Genomic DNA, 18275 nt, shown 5'->3' on the forward strand with positions numbered 1-18275 from the left:
TAGGTTTGACTCCCGGACCCGGCGACATTTGCCACATGTCTTCCTTCTCCCTTCATGTCAGCCTACTTTCACATAAGGGACACTAGAGCCCACAAAAGACCACCTGGATGGGGAGGAAAAAAAAATTTTTTAGACCAGATTGCTTCCATTTTTGTCTGCCAAACATTCGCTCCACAAACAGCTGAATGAACAGTAAAGAAACAGTAAAGTTTATATTGCAAAACATTGATTTGGGTGTAACTGCAACTTGAGCTCTGATTTCCGCGATGAGTTAAATGCACACAAAGAAACAATCTCTGCCTATTCAGCTGTTTTCAATTGTTCATTTGAGTACATAAAGGTCACACATACCAAGGACTCTGGGCTTTAGTACCACTGACAGAGGGTTAAACGGTGTCACATCTAGGATTACAAACTTTTCAAAATGAAATGCAATACTTCACTCCCCAACATGTTTACAACGTGGTTGGTGACAACACATAAAAGCATAAAGGATTGTGAAAATAAATGCAATTTGTTTTACTTTTTGCTATGTAAAATCTTCACATTATGTTTTACATATTTGTCCCCAATTTTTTGAATAAAAAAAAAACAAAACAAACACATGCACAAATTCTAAGCTTGTCAGACATGCTCTCCAGACACGGGAAGCAGCACTGAGGGAGCTGTAAGAATTTCTACCAATCACTGCTTGTGTTTTACACGAGGCAACAGGCTCGCCGGAGAAGAGTTGCAACACAGCAAACATCCAGACCTAGCTAAAATATTTTATAGCTTTTTTTGACACAATGTCTTGTGGTCTGATAAAAACAAACCTGAACTTTGGGCAACATTTCCAAAAGGCAACTGAAAAAAAAAATCCACCAACAAACACTGTACACATAGAATGACAGCAGTGGCAGCATCATGATCTGGAGTAACGTTTTATCATACGGAACAATTTTCTTTTTCTTTCTTTGTTTTTGTCAAAGTGCATGAAAATAAAAATAATGTGAAATGCCTTTCAGTTTAAGCCAAATACCCTCATTTGCCTCCCAGAAAACTGACAGATGAACAGAGATTTTTCTAAGACAAAATAATTTTAATAAAGGCCCACTGATGCAATTTGATCATTTTACATTTGGTTTCTATAATTTTGTGCAACAAAAAGGTCGTGTTGTATGTGGAAAATGTTTATTATGCTCCAGTTTATTGTTACATGACAAAACCTCAGTGAACTGTTTGCAATGTACGCTGGTTGTAACGAATAGTTACTTCATCTGCAGTTGCCTCTCTGTCATCTTGAAACAGATTGTCTATTCTTCCCTGACGCCTGACATCAGTAAAGCTGTGTTCTCCACACAACTCCAGCTCACCAGATAATTTCTCTTTTTCAGATCACGTTCTGTGAAACTTGAAACAATGGTTGTCCTTGAAATTCCCAGTTCATGAGCACTTTCCAAAATTCTCAGACTAACAGACCTGGCAGAAAATTCACTGGAATTTGTCTCATCCACACCTAATCAAATTTACAAAAAGAAATATGAAAAGAAGAGTTTCTGGCCAAGTGGAGAGGTCAGCAAATGTAAAGGAGCTGCTGGAAAATTGAGTCTATCTAACACATGATTTTCAGACAACCACATCTGGGGATACTGGAGTCTTTGGTATTGTAGTAAGCTAACATCACTGTTGGTGCTGTCCCTTTGCAGGACAGTTGCACCTGACCTTCTCTCGCTCCTGACTGAGCCTGCATCCTGTATCAGAGAGTCTGCTGACAATCGACCAGCCGAGGTCTTCAATAAGACAAGTCTAGATATGGACTGAGAGGAAGTGAAACAGTTGTGATTAGACAATAATTGAATGATTCTCACTCAATTTTCAATAATTAGAGTCAAAAAGGAACACGTGTGTGTGTGTGCGTGTGTGTGTGTGTGTGTTTTTTTTGCATAAACAAACCATCTTCAGCATAGATTTCCTAACTTTTGTTGAGTGAATGAAACACGTGGCATCCAGTAATGGATTTAAGTGTGCGAGATCACATATCTTTTCTGGATTAAGCTTGTCACTCAAGCCTCAGCCCACACTAATATGGCGACGTAACAATCCCGGAACAGATTTTATCTTATCTTATCATTTCCTGAGGTTACCAGTATTATATTCGAACAACTACTGAGTGATCCCTGAGCTTGTTCCTGACACCCTTAATCATGCATTTCGCTTCTGTGTGTATCATGGAATGCATGCAAGTGTGTGACAGGGATGGATGGGACATTTCTTTTCCACGTAGGAGACCCCTGGGGAACTTCCTGTATTTTCGTAACATGGATGAGAATGTTGATAACGTGAGTGTGTGGGCGCTTGCAGTGAAGGTGACATTAGCGACAGCTCAGAGGAAAAAGGAAGTCAATCAGCAGAGCGAGTGAGAGGAAGACAATAGTGTGGCACGGTTGCAAAGTCAAGTGGGAAGTGTAGGAGTAAACACAACACACACACACACCTCCACGCGCACGCCCACACACAAATCTATGTGGTCAGAGGAAGCACAGACACATTTCTTTGCAAGCATCGCTTTGGATAGAGCATGTGCCTGCACATTTAAGTGTATTTGCTTTTGTGTGTCTGTGTGCGCTCACTTGTGGGAGTACGTGCGTCGAGACACACAGTTGTCTTATTCGCACCTGACAGGGCCAGCAGTGAGTCAGCAGAGGAGCGAGATTGAGCTGGTTGTCACACAGCTCAAAGTTGTGCTAACCTTTAAGAGAAAGAGCTGTGACGTCTTCCAGAGATTTGGGGACAAAAACCTTCTGGATGTCTTGTTTTTGTCTTCTAGCAAACAAGAGCATGTTTGAAATATGTGGTTGAACCGGTTTTGGAAACATTTTAATAGATCAAACGGTAGGGAAACTTCTGTCATTGTATAGAGCTACACACATTTCTCCTCGTTTTACTTTCTATGTCAGTGTTTGATGACCAGAAACCATTCAAGTCATCAAACAAATGTTATTACAAGACAAATACAGCCCATATAACTACAAAATTAAGACCATCATTCCAAACTATCCTGGTTAAAAATGAACCAGGATAGTGAATAAAGCATGTGGCACATTCCCATATTGGATTTTTTTTTTCCCCCACCAGGGGGTCTTTTGTGGGCTCTAGTGTCCCTTATTTGAAAGTAGGCTTTGAAAGGGGGAAGAAGAGGGGGAAAGACATGCGGCAAATGTTGGCCGGGTCCGGGAATCGAACCCGCCGCCGCATCAAGAACTGAGGGCCTCCAAATGTGGGTCGCGCTATCTCCTACGCCACCACAGCACGCCCCCATATTGGATTTTTAAGGAGTTTTTAAAAATCCTTGAAAACAAAAAAATCCTTTTTTTAAGGATTGACTGTAATAAACCACCTTACCTACCCACACTCAGACTTGATTTATGCCTGATCTACAGAATCAAGAAATCAATTCAGTAGAAACTCTCTGACGCCATGAAGTAGGCTAGAATATCTCAAAAGCCAACACATAATTCACAATCTAATGGAAAATGAGAAGCAAAGTCTGTGGTATCTAAAAGTCTGGAAAAAAGTTTTAAGGCCGTTTCTCAGGTTGTGGGTCTCCAGTGAACCACATCGAGAAGGATTAGCTGCAAATGGAGAAATTGTGGAACAGTGGCAATCCTTCTCTGGAGCTGGCTGGCCAACCTAAATGAGTACAAGAACTCATCAATTACTCTTTCACTAGGTCGCAAAAGAACCCAAAAGCACAGCAGCACTGCAGCACTCGCTTGTTTCGTTTGAGTCCATTGTGAAATGATAAAAAAAAATAAAAAAATAAAAGACTGGACCAATTGAGTGACTGGGAGAATTCCAAGGTGAAATTCACTGGGTGTGCAATTCTGGCACACAAATAACATTTTGGAAGGATTACATCATGTCTGCAGTCAAACATGATGATTTCACTGTGATGGTCTGGAATGGTATGAATTTATATGAAATAACACTACAAGAAAAAAAAACCTTTTCCTTTAACATCACTGAGGAAAAACTAACTTTTTTTCGTGGCGTTTACATTTGGGTCACTGATGGTGGTGAGACCAGTAAACAGAGAGGATTTACGGGCGTGACAGGATTGATTCATTGGAGTTTCGGAAAGAGCCCCAAAGCCATAAGTGAATATTGAAGCACAAAGGTCATCTTTAGAACTTAGATTAATATAAATCTATTTACAGACATTTTCAATAAATCAGAATATTATTGAAGTTTTATTTATTTCAGTAGCTCAATTTTATAAAGTCAAACATTATAGACTAACAGCACAGACATAATGGCTTTCAGGCCATTGTTTCTGTTAATTGTGAGGATTTTCAGCTTACAGCGACAGAAGACACAGCATTTAACGATAGAACATTACATCAGATCAATAAAGAAAGCAAGCATTTTTATTCTTCAATCTAGGTTTAATGGTAAGCACTTGCCGAAGGTTATTTTTTAAAGGAATCTTTGTTTTGACATTGATTATTGATTATCACTGTATATGCTTTTGCTTGAAGTTTTCCCATTTCATTAGGTCCCAGTGCATCTTCTCTTGATCATTATTTTGTCAGCACAGCAGGAGAACAACTTCTCACTCTCAGTTTCATCCAGACATTTTAAAGAACATCAATTACTTTTGCTCTATTTCACAGCCTAAAACACATACTAACCACTACAAATGACAAATATATATATGTATATAGGGAGAGAGAGAGAGAGAGAGAGAGAGAGAGAGAAGGGGAGAGAGAGAGAGAGAGAGAGAGAGATGATTGATGATTTAAAAAGAAAAAAAAAGAGAACTTGTATTAATGAAAGCCATTTTTAAGAGAAGGTAAGATCATGCTTTTTGAAGATTTACTACAATTTCAAAAGTGTTTACTGTTTTCAATAAGACAACACACCTTAATGGTCAAGATTGCGCAGAGATTTGCAAGATATCTTGTAGAATTATGAAGATTTGCATGTGAAAGGGTCTCCTCATGCAAGATTACAATGATATTTAAGACCTCCCTTGAGTTACCTTTACTAAACTTAACTAATGAATTCATTAGTTGATTAATTAAGTAAACTGGTTTCCAGTTGGATGAACATTGGTGTGCCTCAGGGTTCTGTATTGGGCCCCTTTTCATTCATTATTTAAATGCGCCTTCTTGGCTAGATAATTTACAACTTTTATATAATTTTTCTTTGTCATGCAGATGACACCCAGCTCTATATTTCCTCCTAGTCTAGTTCCTCTTTTCCACCTCCGTCTTGGACTGTCTTATGGAGATCAGATTGTGGTTCACCTCTAATTTTCTAATTTTCTCAAGGTAAGAAGTAAGAAAACGAAAGTTTACTAGTTTCTTCTTTATTATTGATAACTCTCATGTTCATCCTTAAGAAAGACTCTGTGTGTCACTTGATAGTACTCTTTCATTCCTCCTTATGCCATAATTTTATCACTTCTGCATCGATTATTGCAATTCTCTTCTTTTTTAGTTTCCATAAACTCCAACTCCTGCAGAGCTCTCCAGTTTGGGTCATGGATTCGTCTAGAGAACACATTATCCCACTTCTTCAGCAGCTTCATGGTGGCCAATAGAAGCTGAGGTATACTGTAAAATTTTAACTCTCGTGTTTAAGTGCATCCACAACCTTTGTCGCCTCTTTTTTGTGTAACTTGCTTGACATTAGCGCTGCTTCCCTCTCTCTGAAATTTTCATCTGCTACTTATTTTATTTTATTGTTCTTTTGCCGTCCTGTCACCATGGGGAACAGAGCTTTCAACCACTGTTCCTGAATGCTATTGTCATTAGGTAGATCGATTATCTTTCCATATTTAAATCACAAGTCAAAACACACCTTCTACTGCAGGTAATGGCACTGGCCCCAAAGGGAAATGTCTGGATTCATTTCTTTCAATAAAGCAGACTATATGGTTCTCATGGCAACTTGTCTTGAAGTGATTCCTGCTGATAATATTTAATATGCTTGCTAAAGTCCTTTTCAGCAATCACTTATATCACGTATAGTCACTAAATTATACCGAAGATTGTCACATAATTGTCCAGATATTTTGTTCAGCTGTATAGAGCATACAGATCTCAATGAAGGACAAATTAAACTAAAAACATATAGAGAAATATAGGTCGACGTGTGCTGCAGTGCTCTTGTCTCGCATTCTGTTATGTAATCCGGCTAAGTAATCTGCACTGTGTGCTGCAAGTTTTTTTTTGTCTGAGGTAAATTGTATCCAATGAAATGAAGAATTATAATTAGAGATCACAAGCTATAAATGAATGAAATCTAATTGATTTTGTTGTAAAGTGTGGCCAGTATTTTTAACAGATGGCCAACTATGGCTAATAAAATCAACTTTTGCTATTCAGTCATCTAAAATTCTATTGTCAACCTTGTTAAAACTGTTTATTAAGAAAGAAATAAAAGTTACTTCTGTTCTTAGAAAGACAGTATTGAGTCAATGCACTTGTTTTCACACCGCTCTTGTCCTCTGCCCACAATTTAAAATGTAACTCAAATAATTTCCATCTCTATCAAATTCATCACATTTTCATAGCCATTCTTTTCTGTGAAGGCGATTGATGACGTCAGCCAGCAAAGCAACACATTTCAACTAACAGAAGATGTAGCTACAAGGAGCACTATGTTCAAATGTGAAGACTAAAGAGTCTTTGTGATGAGATACGGCATAACCTATTATCAACATGACGGAGCGAAATATGTGACAAAGTTCTCATGACTGCATTGTTATTTATTCTTTCTTATCTAGTCAGTGAGGTCATCTGGCCGGGATCTTCTTATCTCTGTCACATCGGAGCATCTGTAATCCAACACCTGAAAAGAAGCCTTTCAAACTGGCTCCAAACCACTTAATTTTTCCCCTTTTTGATCTCTGTTGAGTCAGGGACGGGAAGTAAAAACGTTGCTGCAAGATGAACACATGAAAGGCTTTTCACTTGTTCCAACAGATTCCTTGCATGAAGCACTAAGTGATACTTATGTAAAAAAACAAAAAAAACACGAAAGCATAAAAACCAAAGTGTAGCTGAGACATAAAGTGTGACTAACTGTGACTATTAAGCAAAAATGTGTGTTTGAACTCCCACAGCAGAGAAAATAGTGAGGTTTTCCTTGTGAGCCATTTATACCTGATGGAGGACGGATGATTCACCATGTTTGTGTGATTACGTGTTTTTGGGAGTGCTTCGAGCGACATATAGAAGCCTTTAACCCCGAGAAAAACCACAACAGTTTTCCTAAAGCTGAAATAAGAAAACCTATAAGCTACAGAAATAACAAGGATTCTGTTTTCCGCTCTTAGAGGTAGTTCAGAAATTAAAATAAATAGAAAGTTGTTTTTTTTTAAAAAGCGATTATCAGCAGTTAAACTTACTAGAAGCAGATAACTCTCTGAGTGTCTTCATTTTGTATAAAACTGGATTTTATAGTTCCAGAAAGCTAAAGCTGACAGCTTAGTACAAAACGATCTTAAAACGCCTTAAAACATCGTAGTATTTTATCTGAATGTTTTCTCGTGGACCTCTTAACCATCTTAATCTTTGGTAATTAACAAAGAAGTTAGTGATGGTTTACACAGAAATGTCGGTCGGAGGTGGTGCACCGCCAGCGATCTTCCTGTGTCAAACGTTCTGAGAACGCAATATATAAATTGCCAATAAAAATAAAAAATGAAAGCAGTGTCAATAAGATTTAATTTAATCAATTTGCTTGTTCCACTTTTGCTTGTTCGTCTTGCTTGAAAATGATTAATATGCTTTATTTTCAGTATTTGTTTAACATAGAAAGATAATTAAAAAAAAAACACATCATCTCATCTTTGTCATAATGTGGTTCTGTTTAAATAGTTGCCACACAGTTTTGTTTTTGATCTGCAACATCCAAACCCACCTTTTAGAGGGAAGTAGAAACTACAACTTGAATTGACAGTTCAACTTCTGCTTTGTTTGGTTTAGTAAATGCAAAAAATTAATGTGTTTTATAGGTTTTTATTGCTATGATGTAAAGGAGACAAGATAAGGAATATTAGGTCGATTCTGTTTGTTGAATGCTACACAGAAAACATGAAGTTTTGACAGATTAAAAGTTCCTATTTAAAAGAATAACCTCTAAGCAGACATTAAGCAAACTTTTCATAGAGCTCACATTTTGTTTTTTAATTTTTTATATTTTTTTTATTGGTCTGATATGATATTTTTACTTTAAGTATCATGTTTTCATTAATTGAAAGCTGAAAAATCATCATAATTACCAGAAATAAAGGCTGTCAAACATCAATCTGTGTTTCACGCAATGGGTTTTCAATAATATTCTAATTTACTGAATGTGTCTGTATATGATGACAGCAGTATTAGTTAGAACTACAATAATACCAGTTTGTAGTATTATTGTAGTATTATTGTAGAATCTTGTCCTTTTGGTACCAGAGCCCTTGACCCGGTGCAACTGAGGGGTGTGACCAATCAGCAGATAATGAAAATATATCTGATCTGTGGGTGTGTAGACATCGATGTTTGACAAAGATAGCAAACTCAAGATGAGTGGAAAGTGGAAGAAACACCCAGGCTCCTGCTGTGCTGCACATGTAGCCCTTAATTCCCAGCTACACCCTCTCTCTCTGCTGCCAGTGACGGCGCTCACTTCTCAGGGCGAGAAGAGCTCCTGGCTTTGCTTGGCTTGATGCAAGCAGCAGAATTATGCATTCAATTCTGAAATAACAGAATCCAGGATATCCTGTGGGTTACCACCAAGGCACCGACATTCTACTGTCTTACCCAAAGAACAATCCTCAGCTATAACCCTGTTGGCTCTGACAGATGGAATATGGATGTTTCAGTAGATTTCATAAAAACAAAAGTGTCTCCAAAAGCCCTTTGTTGGGGGAAATTGCGTGTTTAGTTTGTTTAGTTAATTCATGATATGATTTGATTGGTAAGCCTTTCGACAGTAAGTTCTTCAAGGTCATTTAGGTCAAAGTGTTTGCCAAACCAAACAAATTTCTGCACAGAATAGGTGTTTATGGACCAGGTGTGGGCATGAGTATGAATGTGTCATGTCTTACAGTGAAACCACCCACGTGACACAGGGTGAAACTTTGGTATCCGTGCCGGCCCAGCCCCGACTACACAATGAAGGCATCCTTGGAGATGGCCTTTGTTTACTGCTGGGTTGTCAGGGAGTCCTCCACATACATGGCAATAAGGAAAAGGATTATTTGCCTTGGCTGTGAAAAACAGCTCTAATCAGATCACCATCATGTGAACTCATTGTTTTTCCTCCCTGCCACCCATCCCTCCTCATCCCTGTGCTGTTTCTGTTCACCTTTCACCTCCTCCTCTAAAGCCTCGCTGTCATTTCAATGAAGAGAACAGTGCAAAAATAAAATTACTTGAATGTCTTGAAACACGTGCTAAAAACCCTCAGTGATGGTGAACTCACAACAGGGGCGATTGTTTTCTCCCTGGCTTTGGTTCGTCTCTTTACTGGCCAGCATGTAAAAAGAGACAGCATGAGATAAGAGAGATCCCTCAGGTTAGGGGAAATAATAAAGCACCAATGGTGATAAGCTGGTGAGGGTGAAGATTACGTTGCTGTTCGCTGCACAATCTGTCCCTTCATAGCTCTGGGTTTTCCACATGTTTCCTCCAGGAAGTACAGCAAAGCACATGAGGGCTGGAGGAGGAAAAGGAGGAGGAGGGAGACAGGAGATCTGAGGTAACAGCTCTGATGGGTGATGAATCTCTGCTCTGCATTGTTCATTGTGCTTCAGCATGACCACCCTGTTGTGGGGCTTCTCTCTGGAGTTAAGACTCAACAAAAGATGATTATGTTCTGGCATGGACAGGTTATGTTTCAGCCTGTTGCTGGTTTAGTGTGGGCCGTTTGGGTTTCAGTACAACTTTAGACACCTCCGATGAGTAGTGACTCTAGAGCATATTATTGTTTCATTATTGTCAGTCTGACGAGTTAAAAGTAGGAAGAACGCCCTTTTGTGGAATTAAATAAACCTGTCTCTCTAATTCAGTAGCCAAACTATAACTTCTTTCCTTCCACACTCATTGTGTTGCCCTTTAGTGCCCCACCATGACTTTATCAGGAATTGCAGTGCGTACTGTACATTTCTCCTAGCCTCTCCTGTAGTCTTCAGATTTTTTAGACACCTTTAACTTTATCTGAAATATACCCTCTTGTGTTCATTTTTAATCCAAGCTCTATTTTGAATGAAGACACAACCTGCCACTCAACAGAAATGTTGCAAAACACACAAGTTTTTTTTTTTATACCATTCTACTGTATTCAGTGAGGTAGATTTCCTTTAGAGGCCCTAATGGAGATTTATTTTACACATAAATATTTCAGATTGTCAAAATAATTTAAACATGACACAAACATAAAAGGTAAACAAAGAAATAGAAAAGGTTGTATTTAAATGTTGATTTCATTAGAAGAAGAAAAAATGTATGTCTGACCTATTCAATCGGTTGAATAGACCCCTTCTGACAATAAAACAGAGTAAAAGCATTCAAAAAGCAACACACCATCCTCCAATTTAAAGAAAGTAAAAAACATACATGGGATAAAGTAACATATGTCAGTCTGGAAAGGGTCCCAAAGCCATTTGTAAGGCTTTGGGATGCCAGTGAAACACAGCAGCCACCGCAATCCACAAATTGAGGAAACATGGAAGAGTGGTTAACCTTCTCCAGGAGGGGCCAGCTGACTAAAATTACATCACGAGAACATCGACAACTCATCCAGGAGGACACAAAAGAACCAAAAGCAACATCTGAAGCACTGCAGGCCTCAGTTAAGATCAATGTTCATGCTTCAACAAAACGAAATGTGGTAGACTTCCTAGGCTGCAACCACTAAATGACCTGTTTCACTTTATCTAAAGAACATTATGATGAACAACAACATTTTTGGAAGCAGAGCAGCCTAAACGAGAATGCCTGGCCAAGAGTTCATGACCATAATCTCAATTGCACTTTTTTTGCAGAAGGATTATAACCCAAATCAAACCATCAAGTCCACTTTTATATAACTACAAAACTTTAGACACTTTGGAAAAAAACCATTAAGATTCTATTGAAAATACAACATTTTCTCCATGAGAGAGATTAGCAGTGTTGGTTAAGGTAATTAATAGACTAATTATTACCAAAGCTCATAAGTTTTTCTGAAGGATTTTTCCACATTGACTTACTTTTAACAATGCTATTCAGCAAACATAAATTGAGGGAGGTTATGTGTGCATGCTGGCTGCAATTGTCTTAGCTATTTTTTAAGTACATTTGAGCTGAGTTCCACAACCCATCTTAATCAAAATAAATGACATTCTGTCATCTAATGGCTTAATGTTCTGTAGACAAATGGGTCTGGTGCATTCCTCTGCCACTCCAGGGCAAAATAAAGATGGATTTAGTGGTTTAATTAAATAGCAAGCAATAGAGATGGTTTGAATTAGGGTTTGGACTGAGTTATTGGTTTCCCACATGCTTTATAGATTAGGAATTGTTAACAACGTAAACAATGTTGGTTGTAGAAAATGCAACTGAGATGATTCACTCTTATTTTGACAAAACTGACAATTTTATTCGCGTATAAAATTGTGTTTCTACAGCAGATTTTATTTTATTTATTTCCACATTGATGACAGTTCTCGTGAACGGTTGTTTTGCTTGTCTCATGCAAAAGGACGTCTTTTGTTTTGTCCCTCACAGTTTTCAGGAAGGTCATGATGCCAGACCCACCAGTGCCCCTCTCCTCCAGTGATGCGGGGGCTCTGCTGACCATCTCCCCCTCTGAGTCGTGGCTGTTTGTGCGTAGTTGCCGAGCTCTGGCGGCAGGTACAGTGATAAAGCGGCTCACAACATTGATATGGTAGCTGCGCAAGGCCAACAGTTTTGAAACACAGTCATCAAATGCCTTGCTAAGGTCCTCATTGGCCTGCTGCTGGACAAAACCCCTCAGGGATGGTTGCAAAGAGATGTCTTGGATCAGTTTCCGGTGGGCAGGTGGCATGTAGCTCCTCATGCGAGTTAGAAAGGCGCCTGATAAAAAGACAAGAGCATCACAGTGCATTGTTATTTATAAACTTGCATTGTCATTTTATAACTTGTTGTGTTGAGTTATCTTACGACTTTTTTCTTCATGTTTTACTCCTAGTAGTTCATCAAAGCAGTGCAGCAGACTACTTTGTGCAGCACTTCCTCCAGAAAACCCAATCGGTTCTGTCTGGACACCTTCGTAAACAAGTCCCTTCGGCATACATGAGTTGTCCTTCCACCTGAGGATGTACAGACAAATTTATCATTTACAACGGCTTGCAAATGTGTTCATGCTTGTTAAAACTTTTAACATTTTCTCAGGTTACAAACACAAATCTTGATTTATTTCAGTAGAATTGATCGTGACCGAGAAGCACAGAGAAGCAGATAACTGTGACATAGAAAGATAGATATGAATCAAAAAAGGGTGATGTGCACTCTATGAAAATAAACATCCAGTCAAAGTTACACTGTGCCACTGTGTTAGAATGGCCCAGTCAAAGTTGAGACCTAAATTTAACTGAATATGTTTGACCATCTAATCCGACTGAACTTGAGCTATTTTTGTCGTGATCTGTGTTTTTTGGGTTTATTTTGAAGTTTCCTGTGTGTCTGAGTCTCTGTGTTGTCCTGTCTCCCCGTGATTAGTCCCCAGGTGTGTCTCATTCCCTGATTACCCTCTTGTGTATTTAGTGTCACCTGTGTGTGTCTGTCTTCGTCGGGTCCTACGTCAGTGAACGTCTAGCTACGTCCGTGTTCGTCTTGTCACGTCTGAGTTTTGTTCATTTGAGAGTTGACTGTTTAGTCCTCGTTACATCCTGTTGCTACCTGTTGGGAGCATTAGCCTTCCGCTCCGCAGTGCTGCCAGGTTAAAATCAATAAAACTCCTGCATCTACACCACATCTGGGTCTGCTGCGTTTTGCCTCACCGTCACCCACACCACCTTATGACAATTTTGTAAAATCACATGTTTTATTCTCCTGATATGTAAAGCACAAAGAACTTGATCTCTAATTGCAGTGAAACATGAAAACCATGTAGGCTTATCATTTTCTTTTTGCTTCAAAATTTTAAACTAATATCTTCCAATGTCTCACAGAAAATCCCCCCCAAAAAACTTCAATGTGTGTTTTGGGGATTTAACATGAGACAATTTGACAAACTTTGAGGGGCATTGACCTGTTTGTAAGGCATCAAAAAGCATGTTTGAAATTTCTAAGAGGTTTTCAGAGAGGGGCCATGCGTAGTAAAATTCAAACAGGCTTCTGTACCCAGACAGGAAGATCCTCATAATGCCGTAGAAGACTGACGGGTCCACATACACTGGAGGAAAATAACATTAATCAATCGGTTTATGTGTGTGGCCAACTCTCATCTTTTTCGTTCATTGTGCATGTAATTCTCACCATGCATCAGTTTAAGTGCATCATTCATGTCCTGTATGGACCGGCCAATGTTCTCCAGTGCTTTGGTCACAGTCTCCGTGTCACCACACCTGACACCGTTGATGACTGCGGGAATGCTCTGTAATAAATTGCACAACAGCTTTGTCTGAAACTTCATCGCTTTCAAACGATGCTCAGTGATGATTTTTTTCAGTCTCCAGTCAGTCAATCAGTTACAAAAGTATTTTTCACGTGTCATTGGAAGCAAGGTGTTTGTGATGCATCTTCACCCTTAATGCAGGGACTGCAGCAAGCTCCACCAGCAGAGTGACCAAGAAGAAACCTTTGGCACTGTCACCACCTGGGAGTCTGACCAGCAACTCCAGGTTCCTGTTTTTAACACGAAGAAGCAAAGAAATGTGCAAATGAAAAATACTACTGTGGGGAATCACAGAGGAAAATTCAAAGGAGAAATACTCACTCCATGTCCAAAGGTCTTGCATGTGAGTTTGGAGGACGGGCATGAAGAAACAAAAGCAGGATTTCTTTTTAACGTTTTATTTGTTTATGTGGAATGTAATTAAAAATATCCGCGGGAAATTTCTTCCCTTACCCCTCTGGATCTTTCTTCCTCCAGTTAGCTAATACTGCGTCTGCATGGGTGAGAATTGATGGAAGTCCTAAGCGCTGTGACACCTCCCAGTAAGGAACAGCAAGGTTTCTTGGCAGCATCTTTAAAGGAGATTATGGAAAAGAATAACCTCACACACCAACCGACTGCACAAGTGAAGTGAAATGAAACAAGGAAAAGCCAAACTGCATCACCTCCACTGTATCGTTTTCACCTTCTTGCCACACATAGCCCATGGTTGCCATGCTAAGGACCAGGTGGGCAAGCCTTAATTCTCTGTGGTTTTGGAGAAACTTGGTGCTCAGCAGAGGCATCTGGACAAGCAGAACAACCTTGAGCAATCTTACAACAAACAGCAGTGAACTCTGCTGGTTGGTGTATCATCACCTTTTACCTTGTTGATATGGGAGCGCAGGTCATGACTGTCCACAAGCTCTGGCACACGCAGGCCAACATCCATCCATGGCTGGTAATAAGATGGAAGGTTTTCCTGCAAACAGGACGTTTTATAATTGGGACAAATACAAAAAAATACCAATTAAAATAGTAAAAACACACTGGTAAAATGTAAGAATGTTGACATATTTATTTTAAAGCTGCTGTTAAATGCTGTTGCACTGCAAGCACAAAGTGAAGGACATGAGAATATTGAACACACATGGTTCGCACCTTGGGAGAAAGGTCCAATATAAAGAAAAATAAACATGAGCAAGATCAACTTCAACTTCTCCATATAAGTCAGTTTCATTTAATACTTGTTCCAAATCACAGTTTTGTAACACATTAAAATATAAGCACCGCTTTTTTGTTTATGTGCAGAAAAACAAATGAGTCAGAAAGGAAGTTTATATTTTAAGGTTCTGTCCTGAACAGGACTTGTAAACAGTCATTAGGATCTAGCGTTTCCTTGAGACTGTCTGGATAATAATTAAAAAGCAAACAGAATAAAAGTTATTCCACCTACCAGGGGGTCTGGAAGCACAAAACCCAGTTCTTCTGAAACATAGTAGGAGTCCAGTGAGAAAGGAGTTCCACGCTCTGTCTCAGCTGAAGCCATGGAGAAGATAAGACGGGAATGAGCCTCTGACTGTCTGAATGGTGCAGGAGACTCCAACCTGACTGGACTGGACTCTGACACCAGCTTGTGTCATGTCCGATTAATGCTTACACAACAGTTATCCCTGACATTTACTGTTGCACAATAGTAGAAAATCAATACCTGTCTTCATTTTGTGAATCATTTAGTAAAACTCTTATCAGCCACCCTGCTGCTCCTTAAACATCCAATACTGAGAAGTTAACCACAAGATCAATCATAATGATAATAATATTAATAATGATGTGGCAGATTAAATGCTTCAGAAAGGGATTACTTTGGAAAAGGTGAGTTCATTAGATAAATGTTTAAAGAAAGAAGAAATACTTCTGTGCTCATTTTAAAGTTTTTAATAAAAGGTTGGCAAGAGCCGATTAAGAGCCGTTCTTATCAGCAGTGCTTCTTCAGCACAGCAGATAAATGATTAAGTATCAAAAAGATCAGAATTCCAAGAAAAACTGAGAGAGAATCATTTATCAATGTGTTATAAGACTTAAGCAAAAGTCTGCTTTTCCTCACCATTGGCATGAATATCAGAACAATGTTGGGCAGTTAAGACATTTGCAACCCTCTTTTTACAGGGTGCAACATTTGTATAGCACAATAAACCTAAACCATTAGTACTGGGCTGCCAACTTTGAACTTCTTGCTGATTTTTTTCTAATCCAAACATGGTCGTAGTTATACACTCAGGTTCAATAATACACACACCTCCATGAGTACTTAGACACTTTTAATCAGAGTAACCACTGACTTTTTGGAGCCATTAACAAGCTGTTGATACAGTTCAGAGTGGATTTTTTTTTATCAGTTTTTCTTATTGTAAATCTGTTTTACTTAAATGTATTGGTTTTCTGACGTCAATATGGCTTTTATGTACAGTTTACAATTTTTAAGTGTGATTGAATGTCAAGTGCTTCCCAGAAGAACTTAAGTGTCACTAACAACGGATGAGAGTGGGAACATATTTTAAAACAAAAGTATAAAAAGACTGGGGGTTTTTTCCAACAGTCAAAGCTGCTGTGCGTGTATGTGTTTATTGATAAAATTAAAATAACCTTTTATCACTAAACTTGTTCATTAAAATATTTGTTTGTTAACCAAAGGTTTTTTATAAAATCAAAGAAAAAATTAATGAACGAAAAGAATGCAATAACGAAAAGTGTGCCTTTGTGTGATTAGCCTGTGGATTTAGTTTGAACAAGCAGTTTAGTCATTTATGAACCAACAGGTCAACATTGCTGATAGGTTGCCTTGATGTGCCCTGAATGCATCCAAAAACACAAACAAATTACATCCCAAGTCTGAGATAGAATTACAGAGCCATGCAGGCAGTGCTTGCTAACTTGCTGCAGTCCTGCTGATTGGTCCAAGTGTCGACACTGACACACACTGCAAGGAAAACATTAGTAAACTTGGCGGACTTGTCTCCGTACCATCCTGCACTAACCTTTTCGGTTTTTTCTCCTAAAGGTTTTTTAGTCCCACCCATTTCTTTCTCTTTTCTTTTTGGCTTGTTGGCAAATTTTACCCTCTCCTGTTTCTTCTTTTGTTATGTTTGTTTTTGCAATTTATATAAACAATAGTTTTAACGTGACATGGATCATAAGTAGATATTAAATCACCTACATTTTACTCCCTATTATCGTGAGAAAAGAAAGAAGAAATGTTGAGTAGCAGCCCCACCTAGTGGAATAAATGGACCACCGCAGGACTTTTAGCATTAATAATTCATGTAAAAAACCTAATTTAAAAAAAAAGTTAACCATTAGTACTGTTTTGTGCTCCAGGACTTTGAGAACTGGCTGAAATAATTTCACAACATATAAAAATGTTAAAATGTTGTATTAAAATATTAATCTGTTCAGGGTTTATCAACTGATCCTTGTTGAAATCAGCTTAACGTTGAAGTGTTTCTTAACTCACAATAAATCTGCTCTCACAGGAACATGCTGCGAATGCCCAGGTATAAAGGTCAACCGTAAAATGTTGTACTTGGTGGTGGAACAAGATTAGGATGTATAAACGCCAGACTTCAGTCAGTCATTGCAATGTGAACGGAGCACAAACAGATGCTGAAGAAAATATCCTTTGCCTTTCAAAACTCTGGTTTACTATCTTTGCTGAGAAAGATCAATTGGTTAGGCTTCTCTCTACTCTATCTACAATGGCAGGCAGTACCTGTGAGTGGTAAGTTAGTTTTCTATTTATGTTTATGGGTTTGTTTGTTTTTTCCCAACACATTCATAGTCTTGGATTCTGAAAATGAAAGCAAAGCTACATTAAGTAAAGTGCAGATCTAACTTTAATAACTCAGTAAATGTCAATTTTACATCTGCTGATTAAGGTTTGGTTCATGTGCCTTTCATGCAGTAAAAATCATATCCTCTCTAGCATAATAAGTGAAAAGCTACAATCTAAAACAGTGTGAGACTTAAACACGTGTGATGTGATTAAAAAGTCAAAATTATTGAGTTAACAATTTTAGTCTAGCTTATGGTTAGCAGAGTATGAAAAGTTGAATTTGATGGTATCATATTATCAGTAGGACTGAAGGGGACAGTAATTGGACATAAATCTGACTATATAACTGAATTTACTTTAGCTGAATTTGAAGTGATTAGTATTCTTGTATAATTCTTGTACATACTTTTTTCAAATGTAATGTAATGGACATAGAGTTGAAAAAGAAAGGGAGACATGTGGGGAAATATGATTAAAAGGAAAGAGGGAGATAAGTGAGTAGAAAAAGAAGGATGGAAAGAATGTGAGACAACACCCTAGAAATCAGCTTGTATACCTGCAGAAAGAGACAAAATGAAACCAATAAACCACAAACAACATATGTGTGTCAGCAACAACTACAACTGATTCAACTGGCCCTAGTGGGGACCAAAGCCTGCTTCTCACTAGAGGAAGTGTTGTTTTTGGGTTAGCGGTGTGAATTGAGCTTACGTTTGGTTTAAGGTCAGATATGCATTGCTAATGGTTAGGTTAGCAGCAGCCCTGGGTAAGGGTCAGGGTCAGGCTGTAGAAAGGAATGCAAGTCAATATAAAGTCCTGAAGATAGAGAAACAATGTTTGTGTG

The 18275-nt window shown here is 38.5% G+C and overlaps 1 protein-coding gene across 1 annotated transcript; it reads right to left on the reverse strand.

Annotated features, from left to right (window-relative positions):
• Positions 1 to 11594: 11594 nt before the first annotated feature.
• ido1 (indoleamine 2,3-dioxygenase 1) lies at positions 11595 to 15217 on the reverse strand. The gene is made up of 10 exons (XM_044111153.1): positions 15056 to 15217; positions 14486 to 14581; positions 14286 to 14405; positions 14074 to 14192; positions 13942 to 13956; positions 13751 to 13850; positions 13482 to 13599; positions 13347 to 13398; positions 12165 to 12313; positions 11595 to 12077 (listed from the first exon to the last, which is right to left on the reverse strand). The coding sequence occupies exons 1-10, from the start codon at positions 15146 to 15148 to the stop codon at positions 11659 to 11661; spliced, it is 1281 nt and encodes a 426-aa protein (XP_043967088.1). The 5' UTR covers positions 15149 to 15217; the 3' UTR covers positions 11595 to 11658.
• Positions 15218 to 18275: the final 3058 nt, after the last annotated feature.

The sequence above is a fragment of the Gambusia affinis genome, linkage group LG03, assembly GCF_019740435.1.
Source record: "Gambusia affinis linkage group LG03, SWU_Gaff_1.0, whole genome shotgun sequence".
Classification (NCBI taxonomy): domain Eukaryota; kingdom Metazoa; phylum Chordata; class Actinopteri; order Cyprinodontiformes; family Poeciliidae; genus Gambusia; species Gambusia affinis.

What these genes read in the sequence shown, in the direction of transcription:
- ido1 (XM_044111153.1), bottom strand. Translation starts at nt 15,148, where the DNA reads ATGGCTTCAGCTGAGACAGAGCGTGGAACTCCTTTCTCACTGGACTCC. An exon ending in ATGAGGATCTTCCTGTCTGG is followed by an intron (nt 12,314 to 13,346) that starts GTACAGAAGCCT and finishes GTACATCCTCAG; the next exon opens with GTGGAAGGACAACTCATGTA. An exon ending in AAAACATGAAGAAAAAAGTC is followed by an intron (nt 12,078 to 12,164) that starts GTAAGATAACTC and finishes TCTTTTTATCAG; the next exon opens with GCGCCTTTCTAACTCGCATG.